The 26,234-nt window shown below is 42.1% G+C and overlaps 4 protein-coding genes across 6 annotated transcripts; 1 reads left to right on the forward strand and 3 right to left on the reverse strand.

Annotated features, from left to right (window-relative positions):
* Positions 1–835: 835 nt before the first annotated feature.
* LOC146521217 (uncharacterized) lies at positions 836–10,299 on the reverse strand. The gene is made up of 2 exons (XM_085139353.1): positions 10,051–10,299; positions 836–3,579 (listed from the first exon to the last, which is right to left on the reverse strand). Exons 1-2 carry the CDS (start codon positions 10,114–10,116, stop codon positions 2,698–2,700), a joined length of 948 nt encoding a protein of 315 aa, XP_084995479.1. The 5' UTR covers positions 10,117–10,299; the 3' UTR covers positions 836–2,697.
* On the reverse strand, positions 6,219–9,576 carry LOC146521218 (uncharacterized). The gene is made up of 4 exons (XM_085139379.1): positions 9,447–9,576; positions 9,057–9,308; positions 8,373–8,462; positions 6,219–8,198 (listed from the first exon to the last, which is right to left on the reverse strand). The coding sequence occupies exons 1-4, from the start codon at positions 9,574–9,576 to the stop codon at positions 7,822–7,824; spliced, it is 849 nt and encodes a 282-aa protein (XP_084995505.1). The 3' UTR covers positions 6,219–7,821.
* A 48-nt stretch (positions 10,300–10,347) lies between the features above and the next one.
* On the forward strand, positions 10,348–15,963 carry LOC146521219 (uncharacterized). Of its 3 annotated transcripts, none has more exons than XM_085139184.1 (7): positions 10,348–13,552; positions 13,650–13,761; positions 14,074–14,162; positions 14,279–14,446; positions 14,559–15,130; positions 15,294–15,471; positions 15,813–15,963. In XM_085139184.1, the coding sequence occupies exon 1, from the start codon at positions 11,088–11,090 to the stop codon at positions 13,173–13,175; it is 2,088 nt and encodes a 695-aa protein (XP_084995310.1). In that variant the 5' UTR covers positions 10,348–11,087; the 3' UTR covers positions 13,176–13,552; positions 13,650–13,761; positions 14,074–14,162; positions 14,279–14,446; positions 14,559–15,130; positions 15,294–15,471; positions 15,813–15,963. The 3 variants fall into 3 exon arrangements, with proteins under 3 accessions (XP_084995310.1, XP_084995320.1, XP_084995301.1); XM_085139194.1 differs by having other exon boundaries at positions 10,348–10,984; positions 13,321–13,552; positions 14,559–15,471; positions 15,813–15,959; XM_085139175.1 differs by having other exon boundaries at positions 14,559–15,471; positions 15,813–15,962.
* Positions 15,964–22,443: 6,480 nt separating this feature from the next.
* Positions 22,444–24,899, reverse strand: LOC146521220 (nuclear factor 7, ovary-like). The gene is made up of 2 exons (XM_085139209.1): positions 24,413–24,899; positions 22,444–24,311 (listed from the first exon to the last, which is right to left on the reverse strand). The coding sequence occupies exon 2, from the start codon at positions 24,292–24,294 to the stop codon at positions 22,894–22,896; it is 1,401 nt and encodes a 466-aa protein (XP_084995335.1). The 5' UTR covers positions 24,295–24,311; positions 24,413–24,899; the 3' UTR covers positions 22,444–22,893.
* Positions 24,900–26,234: the final 1,335 nt, after the last annotated feature.

Consider the following 26,234-nt stretch of genomic DNA (forward strand, 5'->3'; position numbering starts at 1 on the left):
AGTCTTTAAAGATGAACAAAAACAGGCCTTTGCTTTTAGTTGTGCATTATTCTTTTTTTATGCTATCTTTTGTCTTTTAACCTTGTGTCATCTGGTGCTGTTTAAATCCTATATTAAATGAAACTGGATTGATGTGTCTCATAAATCAGCACTGGCACTGACTGATTGTAACATCCTGAGGCAAAAACGATTCTTTCATTAAACTCTATTAAAGCGTTTGGGTCATTGCAGATTTCCTGTCGAGGTCGTTACATTTTGATTATCTTGATTTTATGTTGGTTGGAAGTCACAGCTGTGCAACCTGTATGTGTCACCACCACCACATCATCCTCATCGTTTAGTGCACCTTTATTCTTCAGTTATGCTGAACAAGTTTTTACTCCAGAAAACAAGAGGGACTCGCGCCCTGAGGACATGTTCCCAGTGGTTACCACCTCATAAGCTGTTATTTGGTTCAGAAGTCAAGAAAGAAAACCGTTATTTAGAGAGCACATCTTAATCCAGGTGCAAATGCAAATTGTGAAACACATGTAAAGCCTCACAGTAAAGCCATGAATTAAACAAATCAGAACAGCAAACATGAAGAAAAGAACACAATAAAAAAAATCAGTAATAAAAAGACCTAAAACTAAATCCCTAAACATCCATCCATCCATTCGCTTCCGCTTATCCTTTTCAAATCGCGGGGGGCGCTGGAGCCTATCCCAGCTGTCATAGGGCAAGAGGCGGGGTACACTCTGGACAGGTCGCCAGTCTGTCGCAGGGCTAACACACATTTCAATTAACCTATCCCCACAAAGTGCATGTCTTTGGATGGTGGGAGTATCCGGGGAAAACCCACACAAACATGGGGAGAACATGCAAACTCCACACAGCCTGATGGTGGAATTGAACTCAGGACCTTCTAACCACCGTGTTGCCAAAAATCCCTAAACAACAAAATAAAATTGAAAATATAATGCAGCAAAAACGATTAGAACGATAAACTTAAACTAAGAAAAGGAGTGGGAATTAAATCAGTTAAGATCAACATCAGTCCACTAAACAGGCCTCACAAGAGTGTTTCAGTCATTTCTTTATCAAGCTGATAAAATTTAGGTTGAAAAAAATGAGCTAATATTTGGCAGAAAAAAAACAGGCTGGGTCTGATTTCTATAATTGATTCGATTCAATTTTGACAGAAATATTATAATTTGGATCGTTTATCTGTACAGATCCATATTTTTATATCTGTGTATAAAATAAAATCTGACACTAGTGAGATCACAGGTGTAAACATGACAGCAGATGCCTTTGTGTCAAAGTTAAGCTGGGCATACACGGTGCAATTTATGGCCCGTTTTGAGACGATTTTTCACTCCTGCGACTGTTTTGTAGATCGACTCTTTATAAATCGGACTTTTCCTTTTGTTTTACTTAGTGCTGTCAGCATCAACTCGCTAACGGAGATTTGGGGAGTTTCGCCTTAATCGTGTGTCATGCATCATGTATACATGGGGTAATGAGAAGCGATTAACGCCTCACGACCAGCAATTGTACGGTCACATGGTTGCCACTTGTGAGGGTATCACACTATAGATGCCACGAGCCAATTTAAGGCAACATCTCACACTCCGCATGTGCAAATACAGAAACAGAAGAGAAAAAGATGAATCAGTGCAGTGTGTGATCTGGACGCAAGCAGCGGACTTGTAGAACTTTGGCCCATCGAGCCATTTTGATGTGGTCTTACAAAATTATCATCGCAACATCCGCGAAAGAAGTTGGATGGACATTGCTGCTCAATTGCAGCTGTGCTGTAAGTCAGTGTTTTTCATTAGCATTTTAGTTGATGTTGTTGGTGGTGTGTGTCTGTATGAGTGAAAGACAGAGAGGAAGGAAGAGCAAGAGACAGATTTTGAGTTATATCTTAGCTATATAATATAAGCGTTGGTAACACTTCATGTTACCAAGCTAAAATTTGGATGCACAGTGTGAGCACTCAGGTCGCAGAGCTGAGCATCAGGCCGTATAGTGTGAGACCCTGCATCGTGACCTACGAACTTCTAACCCCTGTGATTCAGTCGTTTGAGCAGAAGCTGAATAACGTGACTGAAAAAACATTGCACAGTGTCTGCCCAGCTTAACTGAGGATAAAACACAGAAAAACATGAAGGAGATTTTCCTGGCCTGGCTTTTTATAGCAGAAACCTTAAAAATATTCTGCAATACAATAAAAACGAAAGAAAATCAACATATGACCTGATGTTGCTGAAGTGAAGCAGAGTAATGTTACAGAGGTTTTATTAGAGACACAGCAATTTGTAATTTGGCATAATTTTTTAAAAAGTGTACATCTCTTCAGTACAGAAAAGCAGAAATTTTCTTTCTTGCTTTCTTGCCGGAATAATTTTTGAAGAAGTTCTGATCTTCTTTTGCTGCTGGTTCAGTGAATTTTGGTCAGAGAATGATGAAACCTGCACTATCAGAATCTGCGAGATGTCGGCTTTCAGCTCCAACGGCGAGTTCGTGTAGCTCGGTGATAAAGCCGACATCCCACAGATTCTGATGCATCAGGTCTACATTTTGTGCTGAATCTGTTTACCTGCTCTCATTTGCTGTTTTAGCTGTTTGGCTGTTGTTGAAATAGTTTTATGAGCTTTAATCTGAGATTCTGGCGTTTCTGGATTTAATGAATCGATATTAAAAAAAATAATTTTAATCATTTCTCAAAGAAACAACTTTATATCCTTCATGCTTGGGCTGGACTGAGGTCAGTTTTGTCATCAGTGAGTCTGAAGGTCGTGGCCACAAGCCAGTTCTTATTGCCGCTGCTACAGAGGCAAGAGCTGAAACAAAAACACAGGGTGGGTGTTTATTCCCAGCCTCAGCTTTCTTTTGCATTGCTCTCTTGACCTGTTTGTCTCTCCACCTGTGACCAAGGTTGTGATTGTACAGAAGGCTTCGATCAGGGAACACGTCCCCGCAGCGACTGCACGGGTACCAGGTGTGAGAGAGTTGATGCTCCTTCAGGCTGTGTTGCCAAACAAATGTTTTCCCGCATGTTTCGCACCAGAACGGTCTCTCTCCAGTGTGCAGACGCCTGTGGAGGTTTAGACTGGACCGCTGAGTGAAGGTTTTGTTGCACCAGTATGGCTTCTCTCCAGTGTGGCTACGGCGATGGGTCTTTAGGGCCCCCAGGTGTGCAAAGGTTTTGTCACACAGGTCACAGCTATATGGTTTCTCTCCAGTGTGCAACCGTTGATGGCCCCTGAGGGAGCCGGACTCCGTAAACCGTTTGACACATTCTTTACAAACATAGGGTTTCTCTCCAGTGTGAACACGGAGATGCTTTTTCAGTGTACTTGAAACTGCGAAGGCTGCGCCGCACTCTTCACAGCTGTAGGGTTTCTCTCCTGTGTGGATGCGCTGGTGGATTTGTAGAGCACCTAAAGCATTGAAAGCAGCTCCGCACTTGTCACAGCTGTGCGGTCTCTCTCCGGTGTGAATTCTATGGTGAAGCTTTAAATTGTATTTGGATTTATAGGTCTTGTTGCAGTCCTGGCACTGGTGCACAGTACGTCCAGTCTTCTTCTGTTTCTGAATAAACAGCAGACAGAAAGAGAGAGCAGTGATGCTGGAGTCAATAAAGGAACAAAAAAATAAAACACAAGCACTCAGAGAGATCTATACTAAAACTGATGTTTTATGGTGTTTTTATTAAACATTAATATAATATATCAATCTTTGTGTGTCAGTGTGAAGTCGTATGCTGTATTGACGTTTTTTAAATACCTCAAACCAAGAAAGAGATCATTATGAATATTATATTATTAAATCAAGTTTGGAGCTGATCCTTCATCTTAATCAGTGTGACGCTGACCTTTGACCTAGAAGATCATATAGTTTTTTATCTTTACACTTATGACCGGAACATGAAAGTCTAAACTGCCATTTGTTGATCTCGGCAATGAGGGAAATGACTGCACACAAAAACAACACCATGCTCCCCGAGTCTGACAAGAAGCCATAAAGCGAGCAGCAGGTACACGCTCGCTTTGGTGATCTCCTAATTGTGGTCATAAATATTTTGCGTAGTTGTGAACTGAGTTTTGTAACCTTGTAAACCAAAATATCTGAAAATTTTAGGAATTGTGCATTTATAGATGAGAATTACGAGTGTGCAAAAAAGATTTGTGTAATAAATTTTTTTTGTTAAGTTCTACTTACCGATACAAAGCTACATGTAAAACTGCGCTCAAGTTCCCTGGCTGTGTTGGAGTTTCAACTTGCAAGCTCAAATTTTGACCCAATTTTTATTCCTTTCAGCTATTTGGTCAATGTCAATCACAAATTTAAATATCCAATCTGCGTGTCGGAGGGGTGCTTTTGAAAGGAGCTCCAACTGATTGACATGACTTTGACCAATCACTTTGCAAAAACAAGTGTTTTTTTGCTTTGTACCTGTAACCAGACCTTAACAATTTATTTTTAAAGTAACTTGTGTAGATATCTTTTACAAACACAAATTCTCATCTGTAGATGCACAAACATAACATTTTCTGATATTTTATGTTTACAAGGGTACAAAACTCACAACTGCGCAAAATATTTATGACCACAATTAAACCCTATGCTTGCGTTTGTGTTGCATACAAATGATATCACGGGATGTTCTGCTGCATTGCTATAATGACAATTAGGTGTTACTCAAGTGTAATAGAGGTCGTGTCCAAATTCATGGGCTGCATCCTCCTGAGGACCCGGCCTTCGCGGTCTACGTGGTCCGGGTCCTCAGAAGGTCAGGTAGGCCGGAAGTAAACGGCTGGGGAAATTGGACGGTCTAGCCTTCTGATTAGCGTCAACGCTGTCTCGGTGGAGTTTAATAAATTCAGCCGTCTGCTCCTTGCTATCTAAAATATAACAGGACACTGGTGTAAATTCTCGACCGTCTCACTCTTCTGTTTAATCAGTTTTCTGTTTGACGCCGCGCCATGAATTCTGGGATATGGTAGGCCACGAAGGACACACCCAACCCATCCTTCAAATTCGGGGAAAATGAGGAGACATTTGTCAGCTGCATTAGGAGGAGTCTACGCATTTGGACAGGCTTCGGCGCGTCGCTATGACGTAATCGGTCTACAAATGCGTCCTCAGGAGGATGCAGCCCATGAATTTGGACACGACCAGAGATTGAAAATGTGACGTCATTCCAGGGTAAAACCACAAAGGATTGTGGGTACGAGTGGCGGTACTAGCGCACGTAGGCTTTCACATGAAAACTGTCACACAGCGATAAAAAGAAACACAAAGAATGGCAAGAAGCTGTTGTATTATTAACTGCAATAGTCGCATGACAGCCACGGGAAACCAACGGGTAAAGAGATTTTTTATTGGATTCCGTCGTGGAAGAGAAATTGTTCGAGCCATGTTTCCAAAGTAACAAAGAGCCGATGGATGGCCTGGATTGCAGCCATTCGAAGACCAAATATAACATCTCAGAACACTCCAGCTTACATGTTAGTCTGCTCCAAGCACTAAAATACTGGAAACTATTTTCCAGTATTTTGTTTTTACAATGTTTTTTTGTTGATTTGTTTTTCACCGAAGCAGCTGATAAAGCATAATGGAATACAATTTTGCATTTCTTGTAAGATTCTATGATAGAATGAAACAATAATACCAGTTATAAATAAAAACAACAAATTGAATGAATTACAAAACACTCATTTTTTTCTATTAGATCTGAAAATGTTGTGTAATACTACAACCTGAAATGATAAATAGACGCGTTTGCCTGTACATGAGATAGAGGATAAAAAAAAACAACAGCTGTGAGATGGAATAGTCCAAATCACCGAAGTAAACTGCACCTGGGCTTGTTGCAGGGATCTGAAGTTACTAAACATTTTGTGAGTGTATGCACTCACAATTAGGACCATATAATAATAAATAATATAAAACACACGGAAACAGTGGAAATCATATTTTACAGGCAATCATTTTTTGCCACAACACCGTCTACGAGCCAGTCACGGATCCCGGAACAGTCAGGAAACTTAGTCAGGAAACAGCGGTTTCCTGACTAACGGTGTGTTCACACCGAACGCGATGGACGCGAACAAAAACGCCCCAAACGCCCCTAATTTGACGCGTGCACATTCGCGTCTCAACGCGTGTCCAAGAAAAATCCATCGCGCTTCAAAATATGATATTTTGACGCGCGTGAACCGGAAATGTGGGAGGGATGTGGGAGGAAGTTGTGCCAGACCGGTATCTTTGCAAGATGGCAGCTGTCGAGTTAGCGCTTGAAGAGAGAGTCTCCCTTCTCTATGTACTGTGGAGAGCAGAGCAGCGGCGTAAAAGACGCCCTCGCCGTACCTGGGTCCATCAGGTCCTCCAGAGGCATGAGCAGTTTGGTGAGTTTCACCATTTGCTCCAGGAGCGGCGCCTGGATGACGGCCGATTCCAGCGACATCACCGTCTTTCACTCGGCCAGTTTGAGGACCTGCTTCCCCGGGTCGGTCCCAGAATCGCCCGCCTAGACACCAACTACAGGCGCTCAATCCCACCTGCAGAGCGCCTGTTCATCTGCCTGAGGTTAGTAAAAGTATTTAATACGGTAGTCCTTTATTGATACCTGTGCTAATACATGCTAAACTATCCATTTATACACTGCTAACATGGATGTGCTATGCTAACAGTGAATGCTCTCTGTGTTTACTGAAAGCAAACTGTGGTACGGAGACGACTGTTTATAATATTTCTAGTGATACTCAGAAGGTCTCATCAAGTCCCGATTTAATTCGATTTATGCTGTTATCAGTGTTTGAATGACAGCATGGCTGTGGTGTCATATCAATGTATGCGCTCGGTGTTTGCTGATATCAAACTGTAGCATTAGGACCACTGAGTTAACCTTTGTAGTGATACTCACTCCTTTTTATTTAGACGGAGCGGAGAAGTGTGTGAAGGCAACTTGTGTTCTCCACAATTTTCTGCGCTGTGTGGACGAGAGAGGGGCACCTGCTGTGGTGGAGCCGTTGCAAGGCCTGGGTCGTATGGCAGCAAACAACTCCTCCAGAGAGGCTGTCCTGGTGAGGGAGAAATTCATGGCTCACTTCTCGGCGGAGGGAGCTGTGTCTTGGCAACCAAAGGAGTAGCCTGTTTGAAGTCCGAGTGACTTCCCCACAACGGCCACCCACAAACCTCTAAAGAGTGTTCCTGTCCTTTTAATTTTTTCTTAATAAATGGAGCTCTACTCCAAAATAAACGAACCTATTTTTACTCTCTTAAGTAACTTGTCTTCACTATGTTCCTATATACAGTGTGGTGCACAAGTTTGGGCAACCTTATTAATAGTCATTATTTTCCTGTATGAATCGCTGTTACAATGAAAAATGTCAGTTAAATATATCATATAGGAGACACACACATTCATATACACTAAATATTTATTTCATTTCTCTTTTTTTGTGTCGCCAATTTATGCACCTGCTTGATTTAAACAGTTATTGCACACTTTCTGTAAACTGCATTTCACTTCTCAAATATCACTGTGTGTGTCTCCTATATGATATATTTAACTGACTATTTTTATTGTGACAACCAGTGATTTGTACAAGAAAATAATTACTTTTCACAATGTTGCCCAAACTTTTGCATCCCACTGTATTAGTATGTTTTGTCATTAGTATAATATGAAATAAATTCTACTTGTGTCAAGTCGGGTGCCAATATTTGCTGTGTAGTAGAACAGAGACATTTTGTCATTATAAATGTTTATTTGAAAAAATATAAATTCATTAACAAAAACATTTATCATAAATATATGAAATTTAACTATTTACAGAGAGACAGGAATAAAAAGGACCCAGCTTGGAGTGGAAGAGCCTCAGGGAGAAGGAGGAGAAAAATAAGAACATTGTTTCTGCCCTGGAGAGCTGCTGCCTCATCAGAAAACTGCTGATCATTAGGGTCCAATGTTTCCAAATTTAACACAGCTGTGCTGTTTTCAAAAACTAATTTATAAATTTGAAATTTCACGAATTCTCGTGTCTGAGGCATGCTCTCCAGAGCAGGAACAAGGCCGAGGAGGAAATGTTCAGTTGGAGACGGGCGTGGCCTCTTTAGGGACTCCAGGATGGCCAGCTCCACCGCCGATGGACCGTCCTGGGACCCGTCCCTCGCCCGCCTTCGAGCTGTCCTCCTCTGTGGGCCTGTAAAACACAGCACAAAACAACACAAAGTAATGAGAAGGCTGCTACTAGATTTTCATTTTCAAAATTGAAAAAAAAAAACAGGATATAAACAGTTTGGTTGTAGATATTTAGTAAAGGTGATCACAAGGGAATTCAAGCAAGTAAAAAGCTGTCAGTGCTTGATGTTCATACCTGTGGGTGCAGCAGCAGGAGCTGAGGGACCAGGGACTGGAGAGCCAGGAGAAGAGACAGCTGAGGACTCTGCTGCATGATTACTTGACTCTATGAAGACAATATTAAATGTTAATATTATTATTAATGTTAATATAGGTTGAAGACAATAGTCATAGAGAATATTATATTATTATATACTTATTATTATTATTATATACAGTGGTCTCTCATTTATTGCAGCACATGAACAGTAGTCACAGTTCTCACAAGTTGATTCTCAAAGTGCAAACCTTTGTTGATTTTAAAACGTAAAAGTATTATGCCGCGCTTTTTCTCCGTCTGCGGCGCCACTTTTGTGCGCCTTTTTTGCTCCCGGTGCAGGTGTCTATTTCCGAAAGAGGGTCATAGTTATGAGTGTTTTTGTGCTGTTTTTTTCTATTGGACGTGCTGGTTATCAAAACCAAACATGATAAGTTTGGCAAGCGCAGGAGACACGACACGGAGGAGATTTGTCATTTGGGCTGCAGAATGCAATGCACATTGTTGAAAGCTGTACGGTGCAATAAAAAAAATCAGCGAAAAGGCGAGGCAGTGACGGATGAACAGCGGGACTACTGTATACTGTTTATTAATAAACAAAATATGTTCCTGTAGGACAACACGCATAAATTAACTGCCTACATTAACTCAATGTAAACATACCTTCTGACTGACACTCCCCTGCTGCCTCTTCGGGCTGTCCCTGGTCCTCGGGGGAGAAGTTCTCCACGGTCCGCACCATATTACCGCTAGTCTCCCGCGGGGTGAGGAAGGGGTCCAGAAACCCCATGACCGCGAAGAACTTCCATCTTCTCCCCGATCCTGCTGCAGACCCACTCCTCTTCTCCTTCTCTGTCTTCTTCTCCTTATTATATGTGTCCCTGAGGCTCTTCCACTTTCTCCTGCAGATGTCCTCTGAATAAACGCATTATCTTGTTAGCGGAAAGGTATTTGTACATCAGTGGGAAAATAGCGGGACAGTAGGCGGGCTTGCTAGCTTTTGCGCGGGTTCATCGGGTCAGTCTGAAAATTAAAAAGAAGGAATGAACTTACCAGGTTGCCCGATCTCCTCACTTATGTGTCTCCAAGCTAGGTCCTTTTTATTCCTGTCTCGGTAAAAGTAGTAGCTAGCATCGTACAGCTCCGGGCGATTAGCCACGGCACTGATTAGCTTTTCCTCCATACTGAATGAAGAATGAAGGGCTTTGGCTGGATCTGCCCCTTTGACCTAGGTCAGAGCCACGTCACCAGGCTCCTGATTGGTTGTCGCGGCGCGATTTGACGCTGGAGTTCAGCTTTTTCCAACTCGAGCGGTAGACGCGAAACGCGCGTATGCACAAAATGCAACACAAAAACTCACGCGCATGGTTTTATTCGCGAGTCAAACGCGCCAGACGCGCTACACTGACGCGCGTTTCACGCGTTTTGGCGTTTTCGCGACGCAAATCTGCTTCCGAATTTTCGCGGGACCCGCAATCGCGCGTCATCGCGCTTTTCCATTGACTTTACATGTAAACCTGACGCTCTATTCGCGTCCATCGCGTTCGGTGTGAACACACCGTAAGGTTCAGAGCCGCGGAGGCAACAACCGGCAGATACTCGTGTATTCTTCCACCCACCGAGAAGGATCAGATAAAAACCCACGCTGCTTACTGACCTGGGCTCCTGAGGAGGAGGTGGGGGCTCCAGCAGTCCGCTGCTCCAGCTCCTGGTTCTCCTGCATCACTACAGTGTGAATCCACCAGCAGCGCACTCGGTCTGTGGCAGGAAAGCACACGGGACAGCTGATATCTCCTGCGCGTTCTCGCGAACTCACCAAAAAGCGCGTGCAGGAGAATTAAGAGCCGCCCCCCAATTCCCGTTAATGTGATAAAGTCGCAGATCTCGCGGTGTTTTCTCACCGACACAAAGGCATTTTTATGACAGCAGCATTTTCCCTTACAAAGCTAGCTAGCTAGCTAGCTAGCTTTAACGCTTTGAGGGTTCCTTTGTTCTTGCCGTCGCTTCGCTTGACCCAGACTTTCGCTCTGTAGTTTCTTTTTAGCATAGTACTACAAAAAATTGTAAATCTGAGATATATGATTGATAGACGTAAAGGTAACTGTATAAATGTGTTCAATGACTTTGTTACTTTTAATGATTGGAGAGCACCCGCTTCGATTCGCACTCAATTCAAACTTTACGTTGCACGCCCACCTAACTTTACGTTGCACGCCCACCTAACTTTACGTTGCACGCCCACCGAACTTTACGCTGCACGCTCACCGAACTTTACGCTGCACGCTCACCTAACTTTACGTTTTAGCATTTACGTGTGGACCTATTTTGACGCCACACTGTGCGCCAAGTTTTTGTCTCGGTGCCATGAATTCATACAATGGCAGACTTAGACAAAATACTGTTAATTTTATTATCTTCAGTGTTTAAATGCTTACATATACACATGCAGTTACTGTCCCTTCACACATAGGACTCGGTTCAGCTTCTATGAGCCGTCTTTGTATCCAGTTTTCACTCTTTATTGACATTGTTCCCTATTTTTCCTCTTTTTTACAGATCTGATTTGGTAACTACCATCCACCCATCGATAAGTAAGAAACTCACGTCCTTAAATAAATTCCTAGTGTTAAACAATTTGCTTATTTGACTATTTCCAAATATAGCACTATTTGTTTTATCTGATATACACTGACAATGACATCACGCTGGTCAAGGAGGCGTAAATTACGGAAAATGGTTGAGGCAGCAGAGTCCAATATACTCAGGCACTTTAAAGAGATGGTTGCTGAAAAACATAACCAAAACAGCAATGCACAAGTTGAAGTTAAGCGACCGCAGGTTGCAGAAGAGTCTGGTGTGTCCCACTGTTGTCACCCAGGTATAGACAGTCAAGTATTTACCAGTCGCTGTTATGAGCAGATTTCAGAAGTATGTGAGACCTATGTATCACCCGACACGGATAATGACTGTGACTTTAGTTTTGACAGCTTTGGTTGCCATGCACCACCGTTTGATTCTGATAATAGTGATGACGAAGCTGATGACGAAGCGCCAAATACTGAATTCTTAATAACAAGTTTAAGATATTGGGCTTCTACATTTTCAGTGTCGTTGGTGGCAGTAACAGCACTCTTGGGAATTTTGCGTGTGTTTCACCCAGACCTACCAAAAGATGCCAGGACAGTTCTCAGAACGCAAGGTCAAATAAACACAATAAAAATGGATGGTGGGGAATACCATCATTTTGGTTTGGCTAAAGGGTTGGTCTCTCGACTAAAATCCTTGATCTTGCCTGCCAAGTTGAACGACTTAAAATTGCAGTTTAATATAGATGGTTTACCCCTTTTCAAAAGCAGTAAACTTCAGTTCTGGCCAATTCTTGCAATTGCAAATGTTGACTACACAAAATCACCATTCCTTGTTGGTCTCTACTGTGGTCTTTGTAAGCCAAAAAGTGTAGTTCAGTTCTTGGACCCATTTGTGAAGGACCTCAGGCACATTTTGAAGTATGGCATTATTTACAATAGCTGCCAGATAACAGTTAAAGTATGTTCATTTGTGTGTGATGCACCTGCAAGAGCTTTCATTAAAAACATAAAGGCTCATAATGGTTATTCTGGTTGTGATAAATGTGTTCAAGTAGGTGAATGGAAGAACAAAATGACGTACCCAGAAGTTAATGCAAAGCTTAGAACGGATGCAGATTTTCAGTTGATGATTGATGAAGACCACCACTTGAATCAAACATTGTCTCCTTTAGCTGGTATGGTTAAGATGATAACGATGTTTCCCTTGGATTATATGCATCTATGTTGTCTTGGAGTCACAAGAAAACTCATATACTTGTGGACAAAGGGCAAAGTACTTGCAACAAGGCTGCCCAGTCGAACAGTAGGTGAAATTTCAGAAAAGTTGAAAGCTCTGCGACCTTATACACCAAATGAGTTTAACCGCAAGCCAAGGGAATTGTCTGAAATTGATAGATGGAAAGCAACAGAGTTGCGAAATTTTATGTTGTACACAGGGCCCGTAGTGCTTAGGAATAGCATTCCAGTGGAGTTCTATGATAACTTCATGTTGTTTTCTGTAGCAATGCATCTGCTGTTATCCTCCTCTATGTCTAATGAAATGGTCAATTGTGCCAATGAATTCCTGGTGTCATTTGTTTCTCACTTCGGCGAATTGTATGGTAGGGATGAAATCACATACAACGTACACCAGCTGACACACCTGTCAGAAGAATATAGACTCTTTGGCCCGTTAGATAACATTGCTGCTTTCCCCTATGAAAATTATTTAGGCCAGATTAAACATCTCTTGCGAAAGCCTCACTTGCCTTTACAACAAATTGTAAAAAGACTTTCTGAAAAACCGGATGTGAAGCCAGCACCACCAAGAAAAGCACAAAAGTTAATGCATCAGCATTATGATGGTCCACTTGTGGCTCCGATACACCATTCAGAGCAGTACAAGAAAGTAGTGACAGAAAAGTACATCTTGTCTGTAGGGGATGGGGACAACTGTGTGCAGGTAGTCGATGACATTGCTTTAATCCGCAACATTGTGAAAGTAGATGGTGACACATTTGTTATTTTCCAAAAGTTTTGTCACAAAGAGTCTTACTTTCAGTACCCCTTACCGTCATCCAGAATTGGATGCTACAGAGTGTCGCAGCTGAACAGCAGACCTGGCATTACAAAGCTCAATAATGTTACTGGCAAATATTTTCTTTGTCCAGACAACACAGCTTTCATTGCATTGCCAATCATGCATAGTCAATAAAAAAAGAGTTTGTTTTATCGGGTTTGCTTGTAATTGTTGCCTATATACATTTTAAGCTACTATTTATAATTTAGTTCAGTCAATAGATCAAGTTTTTTAGTGACTATGAAATATATTGTAATTACATGTTTCCTGTTTATCCTAGACAGGGCAAAAAAGGACTCCAAGTAAAATAAAAATGAAAGACTGGTGCATTGTGCAGTTCAGCACTGGTGGTACCGAAATTGTCCCTAGTTCATGGATAAATGGGGAGAAATTGTCATGGCCTCCATATCCTCCGCGAGACACATTCAGGATCCACGCCGCAGTGAAGAGGAGAGTTCATCCTGGTGCAACATGGCTCACCTACGCACCAGTCCGACTTCTAATAAGCCATGGTGGGTATCACCTGGGTTGATGTTGTATAAATGTAACAATAACAAGTTTTTCGTGTCCTAATTTATGTCTGGCCATACATTGTGTTTGTACTTCCAGACACATTTCACGAAGCAGAACGCAGTCTTCAGAAATATCTAGATGAACACTGTGATACGTCTGACCTTCAGTCCGAAGCTGAAACTCATACCACACATAAAAGAAAGCACAAGTAAAACTTTTTTTTATTTCACAAACATATCTTTGATTGCTAAGAATTTATGATCTTGTCTTTTATACATATCTGTGGTGCATACTGCAATATCACCACATAATATAGTCCAAAAAGTGGAAGCTTGTAAACTTTTTAAAAATGCAAAGCCGTGTACACTTGTGCACTTCAAAAATTCCTTGTATACTGTACCTTCTTGCACATCTCCGTTTCCTGTGTGTGTTTTTATAAATCAAACTGTAACTTTAGGAAAAAATATTCCAAAAGCACATTTGTAATTACCTATGACCGTTTTCAACTTTTTGTCTTTAGACCCAATCCCCTGTACACATATAGTGACTCAGAGGATGAGCAGCCCACAAAAAAAAGGTTTCCCCAGGCCCCTCGAGTGAAAATACCAGGTAATAAAATACTGTCTAGTGTCTTTGTACATATCTGTGTGTGACACAAGGAAACTTTTTTGACAAGTTGTCTGTATTCTTAAATACTTAAAAAAAAAAAATCTTTTTCTAAACAGCCCTCACCACTCCGCAGTCTTCCCCCCAGCCCACTGACAGCAGGCATCATAATGCCCCACCCAGCTGCCGGCACCTTTCTCCACTCCAGCACAACTCCAGCACAACCGACACAGCTTTGCGATTTCCCCAGCATGCTGAGTCTGATGTCGAGGCCTTCCCTATAGATGGTATGCTTTTAAAATAGTTTTAAAGCTGAATCACAATGTCATTGTACTCTTATCTTCAAAACACCAATTTATACTCCTGAATGTCATCTTGTTGTGATTTGTTTTTCTGTAGATTCCAGAGACTCTGTGAGGCCACTATTACAAGGCAAGTTCGAAAGTCTTTGAATTTCAGATTTTACATGGTATAAATGGTAAATGGCCTATATTTGTACAGCGCTTTAACTAGTCCCTGGACCCCAAAGCGCTTTACACATTCAGTCATCCACCCATTCACACATAATTCATGCACTGGTGATGGCAGCTACATATACAAATATCAAATATATGTGACAGGCAAAAATTAGCAAAAGCTCTTAGCAGTTAGAACAACTTGTACTTGAATGCAGAATGTTACACCATCACTTATGGATACATTAGTTTTTCGCCTCTCACTGCTTAAGCCATTAATCTTTCTAGAATTGTTTTTTTTAAACAGATGCGACTATGCGACAGATGTTAACGATGCTGTCAGACCTGACGCGAGCAGTTAACGAACTCCGTGAGGAGGTCGGAGCCATCCGCCATCCCTGCTGAAATGAATCGGTAGATGCTGGGGTACTGCCTCTGGATTTGCCCTTGCACAACATTGAGGAGCTAAACAATGCAGAGGCAGCTCTTCAATCATAAGAGGCAAATAAGGCAATGGTAAGTATATAAAGGTTATGTACACTTTGTAACTATAAAGTGTAATAGCTGTCAGATGTGATTTAAATACATAACAACGGCCTGTTGATTAAACACACAAGCACTTGCATACACATTTAAGACATGAGACACGCTAATTCCATCTCTTAAAATGTGTCTATAGGTGAGACGCTTTGCCTTGGTTGGAGGGACCACACTGGAGGTGCGAGTCCGCCGTGTAATGGCTTATGCCATTACAAATGAGCTGGCCTCGCTACTGAACTGGGCAGGGAAAAAAACAAAGGACCAGACCAAGCAAAAGAGGGCATTTAAAGATACAGTGCTCTGCAGATGCATATTTGGTAAGTTTTACCGTTTTTTTGGTTAATCTGGAGATGGAGTCTTTGGTCTTTGGCTTGTTTAGTCCTCGGGTTGTAGTTTGTACAGCCCGAAGACCCCATGTTTATTTTGTTTTAAAGGATACACGGCACACCATGCTAAGACTTATCACTTTTTCCGCTCTAGCTCTTTGGGAATCAAACGCGGCAGTTTGCAGATTTACGCCTGGTTTCTTTCTTGTTTATCAGCCTAGGAGTTTACATACTTTCTCCCCGCTGAAGACAGTTAACAAGAGCTTATTCATGTGCTCTAATTCACTTTTTGTGTGTGTGTGTGTGTGTGTGTGTGTGTATTTTTGTCCTAGATGGCCTGACGCAGCAGTTAGGGGCAAACTCTATGTCAGAGTTTGACTTTGCACACGCAGTGCAGAAATGGCTGCGATACGCCCCAGATCGTTTGGGTGGTGCAGGACGCATCCCCATCCCGGAGTAAAAAACTTCTTCTGTGAATAACTTCTGTGAAACATATAAATGTAAATAGGAAATTGTGTTTTTAATAAAGTATTTAGCAAACGAAACATGCCTATTGACCTTTTTTTTTTTTTTTTTTTTTCTCTGTTACATCACATGCAATGCTTATTTTAGGATATTAATACATTTTGAGACTTTTTTTTTTATAAAACACAATTATGTGTTTAGGTGGTTTAAGTATTGATGGAAACATGCAGTAGTTTAGTATTGGTTAAAATACTTATAAAGAAAGGTAGATTTCCAGTCATGATTTAACTGTTGTTTTAATAAAAAGCAACTGTGCGAAAGAGGTGGAAAATCAACACCATAGCTCAACAGAGTTTCAATATCAGAATCTGACATTGTTTCAATGTCAACAGTATTAGAAAATATAACGTTGAATCAATGTCAGGTTTCAACATTGATTCAACATCAAAACCTGACGTTGTTTCAACATTAAAAAAGGGTGCAAGAGTGACGTTAGGTCAACGTCACACTTCAACGTTGATTCAATGATGTCGCCTGATATTGACTCAACATTGTTTCAATGTTTCCTTGCTATCTGGGCACTGTACTCCAAGATGTTTAAACAGGATAAGAATCAGCATACTTTATTAATGATTCAGGAAATGAAGTTAAAGGTTTCACAGTCTGGAGGTTAAGGGTTAACGTTTTTTTTTGGTTTTTTTTTAGACATATATATATATGTATATATACATATATATGTATATATACATATATACAGTGGGGCAAAAAAGTATTTAGTCAGCCACCGATTGTGCAAGTTCCCCCACTTAAAATGATGACAGAGGTCAGTAATTTGCACCAGAGGTACACTTCAACTGTGAGAGACAGAATGTGAAAAAAAAATCCATGAATTCACATGGTAGGATTTGTAAAGAATTTATTCGTAAATCAGGGTGGAAAATAAGTATTTGGTCAATAACAAAAATACAACTCAATACTTTGTAACATAACCTTTGTTGGCAATAACAGAGGTCAAACGTTTACTATAGGTCTTTACCAGGTTTGCACACACAGTAGCTGGTATTTTGGCCCATTCCTCCATGCAGATCTTCTCAAGAGCAGTGATGTTTTGGGGCTGTCGCCGAGCAACACGGACTTTCAACTCCCGCCACAGATTTTCTATGGGGTTGAGGTCTGGAGACTGGCTAGGCCACTCCAGGACTTTCAAATACTTCTTACGGAGCCACTCCTTTGTTGCCCGGGCGGTGTGTTTTGGATCATTGTCATGTTGGAAGACCCAGCCTCGTTTCATCTTCAAAGTTCTCACTGATGGAAGGAGGTTTTGGCTCAAAATCTCACGATACTTGGCCCCATTCATTCTGTCCTTAACACGGATCAGTTGTCCTGTCCCCTTGGCAGAAAAACAGCCCCATAGCATGATGTTTCCACCCCCATGCTTCACAGTAGGTATGGTGTTCTTGGGATGCAACTCAGTATTCTTCTTCCTCCAAACACGACGAGTTGAGTTTATACCAAAAAGTTCTACTTTGGTTTCATCTGACCACATGACATTCTCCCAATCCTCTGCTGTATCATTCATGTGCTCTCTGGCAAACTTCAGACGGGCCTGGACATGCACTGGCTTCAGCAGCGGAACACGTCTGGCACTGCGGGATTTGATTCCCTGCCGTTGTAGTGTGTTACTGATGGTGACCTTTGTTACTTTGGTCCCAGCTCTCTGCAGGTCATTCACCAGGTCCCCCCGTGTGGTTCTGGGATCTTTGCTCACCGTTCTCATGATCATTTTGACCCCACGGGATGAGATCTTGCGTGGAGCCCCAGATCGAGGGAGATTACCAGTGGTCTTGTATGTCTTCCATTTTCTGATGATTGCTCCCACAGTTTATTTTTTCACACGAAGCTGCTTGCCTATTGTAGATTCACTCTTCCCAGTCTGGTGCAGGTCTACTATTCTTTTCCTGGTGTCCTTCGAAAGCTCTTTGGTCTTGGCCATGGCGGAGTTTGGAGTCTGACTGGTTGAGGCTGTGGACAGGTGTCTTTTATACAGATGATGAGGTCAAACAGGTGCCATTCATACAGGTAACGAGTGGGGGACAGAAAAGCTTCTTACAGAAGACGTTACAGGTCTGTGAGAGCCAGGGATTTTCCTTGTTTGAGGTGACCAAATACTTATTTTCCACCCTGATTTACGAATAAATTCTTTACAAATCCTACCATGTGAATTCATGGATTTTTTTTTCACATTCTGTCTCTCACAGTTGAAGTGTACCTCTGGTGCAAATTACTGACCTCTGTCATCATTTTAAGTGGGGGAACTTGCACAATCGGTGGCTGACTAAATACTTTTTTGCCCCACTGTATATATATATATATATATATATATATATATATATGTATATATATATATATATATATATATTAGGGGTGCAACGATACTCGTATCGATATCGAACCGTTCGATACAGTGCTTTCGGTTCGGTACGCATATGTATCGAACGATACAACATTTTTAATTTATTTTATCAACTTTCCTTCTGACGATGCTGTCTGTGTTGAGCGCTCAGTGGATCTGCGCTCGACAGTGCAGCCTAGGCGGAGTAGTCGAACACAGATTCACTGAGCGCAGGGCAAGCTAGCGAGACAGAAGCTAGGCTAGTTGCAACATGGCAAATTGAACCTCCCCCACCCTCATTCAGATCTGGCGTTTGGAACTATTTTGGTTTTCATGTGATGTATGACCCTGAAGGTAAGCGTGTCATGGACAAAAGTAAAACAGTATGTTGGATGTGCCAGCAATGCTCAATTGGTGGGAACTAGTGTGTTAGCGCAGTTAGCTCGTTAATGTGTTGACGTCTTCCAGCCCCACTCATGAGGTGATCCGCGGTAGCTCGTTAACGGAGATTTGCCGTGTTGTGACGTTAATGTCATTTCAGATTAACGCTGACAGCACTAGTGGGAACACAACCAATATGACTGCACATTTACTCCGACATCATCCTAGTGCAAAGACAAGTGGAAGCAGAGAAAAACAACAAGCAGCATGCTACAAACTTTACCCGAGTCATTTAGACAGCCGTTAGCACATGATTCTCCTTATGGGGACCTGATATGTTTAATATGCTGCTGAGAATATAGCCCAGAAGAAGCGTATAGTATAGCTTTTATTTTGGAAAGAGCCATTTCTCCATAATAAACTCTCTTTTCCAAAGATGATGATTCCTCAATCAGATACAGGGCTCGCAAAATCGCTAGCCCGACGTCCTGGGGCTTTTTTCCAGTCGGGCTACCAAAATCTATCTCTGCCCTGCCCGTCGGCCTATCGTAGGAAGGAAAAATATATGTCAATGCTTTTGCATTCTTTCGGAAATGTAGCTGGGTAATTATGTCATTGGCACCGACCACTGTCAATATGTGACATATTGAAATCGCGTTTGAATTTGCGCTTGTTTTTTGCTTTCACTTTGCAATCGTGTGAACTGTGTATAGAGAGCGACAGCACTGATTGGTGAGTGATGATAATTTGCGCACCAATTCCTCTGACATCGTCTTATCAATCGTTAGCTTACTATGCAAACATGACAAGTGAAATCTCCCGCAGCTTAAACATGTGAGAGGTTGATCGCGCAGAGAATCGCTGAGCGTTGTGTGAGTGTGTGTGTAAAAGCAGCAGGATATATATTTTAGTTCTGCTGAGCCAAATAAGACAGGTCAGGGTGAAGAAGTGACAGCCAAAGAAAAGCTTACCACAAAACGGAAAGGTTATGACAAATCAGACTATAAGACAAAAAGAAAGTGCAGCTTTATGGTTTCATGGACAAAAGAATTTCTGTGGCTGCAATATGACGAGCTAAATAACCAGGGCTGCACATAAGTGGTCCGCAGGTGCGCATTCGCTGTCAAAATAAAAAACGAGTACAAGATAAGAAGTTGCAACGCGTGTTTGCATACATAAGATTTTCTGGAGGAGGACAGACATTTGTTTAGAACTCTTAAAGATGTCAAAGAAGCTCCTTTAAGCAGTTACTGTGATGTTCCTCCACCTCCAAAGAAATGTCAGAAGGAGTCCGAACCACAAAAGAAGCGCGTATTCTCTGAAAAGTGGTTGCAGGAGGTGAGCTGCCTTCAAACAAATGATGAACGCACAGAGATGTGGTGCAGAATGTGCCGTGAAAATTTAATAAATGACAAATTAATAAAAAGGCATGAACATTTTTTTGTATCGAAAAAATATCGAACCGTGACACCAAAGTATCGAACCGAACCGAACCGTGAATTTTGTGTATCGTTGCACCCCTAATATATATATATATATATATATATATATATATATATATATATACAGTGGGGCAAAAAAGTATTTAGTCAGCCACCGATTGTGCAAGTTCCCCCACTTAAAATGATGACAGAGGCCAGTAATTTGCACCAGAGGTACACTTCAACTGTGAGAGACAGAATGTGAAAAAAAAATCCATGAATTCACATGGTAGGATTTGTAAAGAATTTATTCGTAAATCAAGGTGGAAAATAAGTATTTGGTCAATAACAAAAATACAACTCAATACTTTGTAACATAACCTTTGTTGGCAATAACAGAGGTCAAACGTTTACTATAGGTCTTTACCAGGTTTGCACACACAGTAGCTGGTATTTTGGCCCATTCCTCCATGCAGATCTTCTCAAGAGCAGTGATGTTTTGGGGCTGTCGCCGAGCAACACGGACTTTCAACTCCCGCCACAGATTTTCTATGGGGTTGAGGTCTGGAGACTGGCTAGGCCACTCCAGGACTTTCAAATGCTTCTTACGGAGCCACTCCTTTGTTGCCTGGGCGGTGTGTTTTGGATCATTGTCATGTTGGAAGACCCAGCCTCGTTTCATCTTCAAAGTTCTCACTGATGGAAGGAGGTTTTGGCTCAAAATCTCACGATACTTGGCCCCATTCATTCTGTCCTTAACACGGATCAGTCGTCCTGTCCCCTTGGCAGAAAAACAGCCCAATAGCATGATGTTTCCACCCCCATGCTTCACAGTAGGTATGGTGTTCTTGGGATGCAACTCAGTATTCTTCTTCCTCCAAACACGACGAGTTGAGTTTATACCAAAAAGTTCTACTTTGGTTTCATCTGACCACATGACATTCTCCCAATCCTCTGCTGTATCATCCATGTGCTCTCTGGCAAACTTCAGACGGGCCTGGACATGCACTGGCTTCAGCAGCGGAACACGTCTGGCACTGCGGGATTTGATTCCCTGCCGTTGTAGTGTGTTACTGATGGTGACCTTTGTTACTTTGGTCCCAGCTCTCTGCAGGTCATTCACCAGGTCCCCCCATGTGGTTCTGGGATCTTTGCTCACCGTTCTCATGATCATTTTGACCCCACGGGATGAGATCTTGCGTGGAGCCCCAGATCGAGGGAGATTATCAGTGGTCTTGTATGTCTTCCATTTTCTGATGATTGCTCCCACAGTTGATTTTTTTCACACCAAGTTGCTTGCCTATTGTAGATTCACTCTTCCCAGTCTGGTGCAGGTCTACAATTCTTTTCCTGGTGTCCTTCGAAAACTCTTTGGTCTTGGCCATGGCGGAGTTTGGAGTCTGACTGGTTGAGGCTGTGGACAGGTGTCTTTTATACAGATGATGAGGTCAAACAGGTGCCATTCATACAGGTAACGAGTGGGGGACAGAAAAGCTTCTTACAGAAGACGTTACAGGTCTGTGAGAGCCAGGGATTTTCCTTGTTTGAGGTGACCAAATACTTATTTTCCACCCTGATTTACGAATAAATTCTTTACAAATCCTACCATGTGAATTCATGGATTTTTTTTTCACATTCTGTCTCTCACAGTTGAAGTGTACCTCTGGTGCAAATTACTGACCTCTGTCATCATTTTAAGTGGGGGAACTTGCACAATCGGTGGCTGACTAAATACTTTTTTGCCCCACTGTATATATATATATATATATATATATATGTATATGTACACGTGGTGTAAGGCTCCGCCCTTGTCATTTGTTGAGCAGGAAGAGTCAGCGCTTGTTTTCATGCATGATTACGTCCCGGATCAAAATGCGGTACAATCGTCGTCGTCTTTTTTCTCTCTTTTGTTAAAAATCGTTGTCATTTGGAAATGAAATCGCACATAAGTATGAATCGAGATCGCGATTTTCTAATGATTAATCATGCAAACCTACTGTACTAGTGCTGTGGATGTCATGATGGTTGGGTCTGGTTCTGCTGAACTCACAAACACTTCTGAGGTATTTACACCTGAAGCCTCATTTAATGTGAGTCAGAAACAAACGGCTCACCTGTGATTAATGGATGTTTCCCTGCATTTATATTTTCACACAGTTTATTTCTTACAGCAGGAAAACTGAACAGAATGTATGTAAGAGGTTAGAGTGAGGATGACGTCACTTCATACAGTGAAGCACGTACATAATACTCCAGCCTTTCAACTCTGAGCTTATTTAGTTCTATTAATACACTGAAATCTCATTTGTGTCATGAAGAAAGTCTTTAATCAAACAGAATTCAAAGATCAGAAACATTTCATATATGGAGTTAAACATGAATCATTGTTTCAACAATAGATTTATTGTTGTCATAAACAGACAAGAAGACAACAACAAACTGCTCCTCCCATTCAACACATGTCAGTCCATATCCCAGCAAACTAAATCATCTCCATTTACACATCAAATAGAAACATGAATCACTTGTAATGATTAGAAACTTGATAGAATTTCAAATCTAGTTTGGGGAGTCATTCAGTGAGAAACAGTGAAATGATTTTCCATGTGAAAAGGTGGACAGCAGAAACAGAAAGAAACAGTGAGAACTAAAAGAGAAACAAAGAGCTTTGGAACAACGAGGCAGCAGGAGGACAGCTGCAGTTTAACAGCTTCAATTCACTGACAGGAAACAACATTAGAAATATCATCATCCTCAACTCATCTGCTGCACTGACACTGACACCTTCAACGGCAACACCTTCACTTTACCAACAGTGTTAATGAATGGAAACATCCTGTGAGTGAAAGTGTGTGTGAAGGTGTGTATGTGTGTGTTAGTATCAGGATCAGAGAACGACAGCTTTCCTCTGTTCCAGTCCAGATTCACTCTGATCCTCTGGAGCTTCTTCTCTACTGAGAGAGCAGTGATAGGAGCTGATGGTGAGTGTGCTGAGTATTTACCAAAAATTAACACTTGATAGAAGAATATTCCCCATAATCCAGACTGTATGTTTCCCTTCCTCTGCACAGACTCTGCAAACACACCCAGTTCCCACCATGTACTCTCTCCAACATCAACATCCCAGCTGTGAGTCCCTGAGTTAAAGCCCTCAGAGCCCAGGACAGAGCAGTAATCATCAATCCTCTCTGGATTATCAGGAAGCTGCTGCCTCTCTCCTCCTTCTCTCACACTGGTCAGATCTTCAGACAGGATGAGGTCTGGATAAGCAGTGTTTGGGTCCAGAATGAGAGGAGTGTAGGAGACCATGTCCTTCATGTTGTTCCAGATGTTGAAGGTCAGGTTGCCCAGGTGTTTGGCCTGGTCTATCAGAGCTCCTGAGGGCAGCTGTGGATCATCCAGCAGGGGGCAGCGCTGGACTCTTTCCACTGCAGCCTTGTAGTTGTGCAGGAATGAGACGTCTTCAGCTCTCAGCTCCTCCTCTGTGGCTCTGACTGTGTCTGAAAGAGCTGCTATCTCTCTGCTCAGAGCCTCCATCTTCTCCTTCATCATCCCACTCTTCTGCTCCTCTTCCTCCCTCAGTGCAGCCAGCCTGGCCTCCTCTTCCTCTGCTAGAAACTGGTGAAGCTTCTTAAACTGCTCCTTAATCTGCCTCTCTGTGTGTCGGGCCTGGACCTTAATGTGTTCTGCTGTTTGATCAAACTTCACTTGAACTTCTTCACAAACCTTTAACTTCTTCTTTAAGGGCTCCAGAGTTTCCTGAAGTTCCTTCTTGTGTTGTTGTGCAGCTTCATCGATGGGTCTGAATCTGTGATTGGTGTGTTTTTCTGAGTCTCTGCAGACGAGACACACTGGCTGCTGATGGTCCAGACAGAAGAGTTTGAGTTTCTCAGAGTGCAGACTGCAGAGAGCCTCTGAAGCTCTCTGATCTCTCTCCTGTAAGAACGACTCACACAGGTTCTTTAAAGCTCGGTTTAAAGGTGGATCATAAACTGATATTTTCTTACAAACTGGACACTCGTGTGTTGTTCTCTCTCTCCACCATCTCTTCAGACAGTCTTTACAGAAGCTGTGGCTACATGACAGAAGAACAGGATCTCTGAAGACCTCCTGACAGACCGGACAGCAGAGATCCTCCTCTGATCTGGAAGCCATTGAGTCTGTGAGTGAAGCTGAAAACAGCAGACAGGAAGTACAGTCAGTCCTGGCTCCCCTCCCTCCTCTACCACCTTCACTGAAACTTCCTTTGAGTCGTGTTTTTGCTCAAACTCACATTCAGTGTGTGGAGCGTCAGCAGCTTGAAGCAGCAGTGTTGGAGTTTTCCACTTTTCTCTCCTGTAGCTGGACTCACTCAGAGGAAGCTGCTAGTTTGGTCTGAACTCAGTCTGATCGTCTGTGCGTCTCTCTTTACTGAGGACGAAGAACTTCCTGTTTCCTGGTTTGTCACATTTGAGTGACGTGAGGGGAGGAGACAAATGTTGCTGTTTGACTTTTAACTAAGGTGTGTTTCAATCCTGCCTGCAGCTCAAAAACTGTCAAACAGGTTTTGTGTCTTTTCACCTCCACAGGTCACAACATGAAACCTGTTGTGAAGTTTATAAAATAAAGTGTCACTCGGTGGTGCAGCTGTTTGTCAGCTTCTATTTCAGACTTTGTTCTGGTTCTTGTTCAGGTTCCCAGCAGTGGGAGTGTAATGCAGTCACACACACACAGGTGGTGTTAAGGTGGATTCACTTAGTTACAGACTGTGGTGTTATTTCCTGTAACTAAGGGTGTGTTTCACTCCAAAGTTCAGACATTAACCTGCCAGAAGTTGTAAAAGTTACTAATAAAGAGCTTTTATCTCATTTCACATGCAGGTCAGAGCATGAAAGCTGTGATGCAGCAGTTTGAGGAAAATTGCTGCTGATATAAAATATTTTTTTGTGGTTTTACAAAATATATAAAAGAGCAGAAAGAAAAGAAATAAGTGTAAAGAGTGCAGCAAAATGCATGTTTTAGTGTGAGTTGGTTCATCTGATCTGGTTGTGTAAAAGTCACTGCATGACACTGAGTGTTACTTTTGTGTTACTGACACTCATCTCTGACATCTCTTTCTCTTACTTTCTTTTTTCTGTTATTTAGTCAAAAACCTTTCAAAGAAATAATGAATTCTCCACACGTGTTTGAAGGTTGCTGATACGTTCATCTAGCACAGACCTATTGCTGGAACGCCAAGACAATTCTACTACAATGGCAAAAACAAGACGCAAGTCACCAGAGCTCTTTGTGTTGCTCGTGCATGAGGGAGAGAACTGTGACGAGCATCGTTCCCTCCAAGTAAGCAAATGAATGTTAATAGTCAAACATAGAAATTAACATTTGCAAAATCATTCCAGCTTTGTGGTGCATCTCCTCCAGGTGTGTAAATCACACATGCAGAGTGGTTTGAGTTCCTCAGAGCTTCATAAATGTCTCTTCCAGTTGTTTCTATCACTGTCCATATGACCAGAGTCCAAATGTATGCAGACATGGGTATAACAAACATACCAGGTAGTTTTGCTGTTTGTCAATGTGGCTTTCAGTTATCTTCAAGGCTGCAGGCCTTTGTCAGCACTCCTGTTTTATGGCCTCTATCAACCCTCATCACCTCATTTCATGCATTCTTCCTGTGGGGGGATACTTATGACTCCTCTATTGTCCTTTCGTCTCTGCAGAAAACCTTTTTTTTTTGGAAAGGCTATTGGATTCAATTATTTTACTGCTGTTATAACCCCACCTGTTGAGTCACTTCAGCAGTCTTGTTCATGATGCAAATGACAACAACAATGACACAAAGGAAGACCCTCTTCAGAGTGTCAAAGTATGCATAGCACAGTGACACAGCATTAGGTGATGTTCATAGGAAATTGCTGTCAGTCATTCCCCGTCACCACCATAGCTTCTGGTTTCTGTTCACAGAATAATGATGCCATCCTTGAACTTCCTCTCTGCACGGTCGATTGGAGCTTGGAACGCTCCCCTCATCCTTCAGATCTCCATCTGTTGTCCACAATCTCCTCGTGATTACCTCTGGAAAGCCCTGTGGCACAGCTCTCCATCCAATGCAGCTTTAT

The sequence above is a fragment of the Neolamprologus multifasciatus genome, chromosome 3 (genome assembly GCF_963576455.1).
Source record: "Neolamprologus multifasciatus chromosome 3, fNeoMul1.2, whole genome shotgun sequence".
In the NCBI taxonomy this organism is placed as follows: Eukaryota; Metazoa; Chordata; class Actinopteri; order Cichliformes; family Cichlidae; genus Neolamprologus; species Neolamprologus multifasciatus.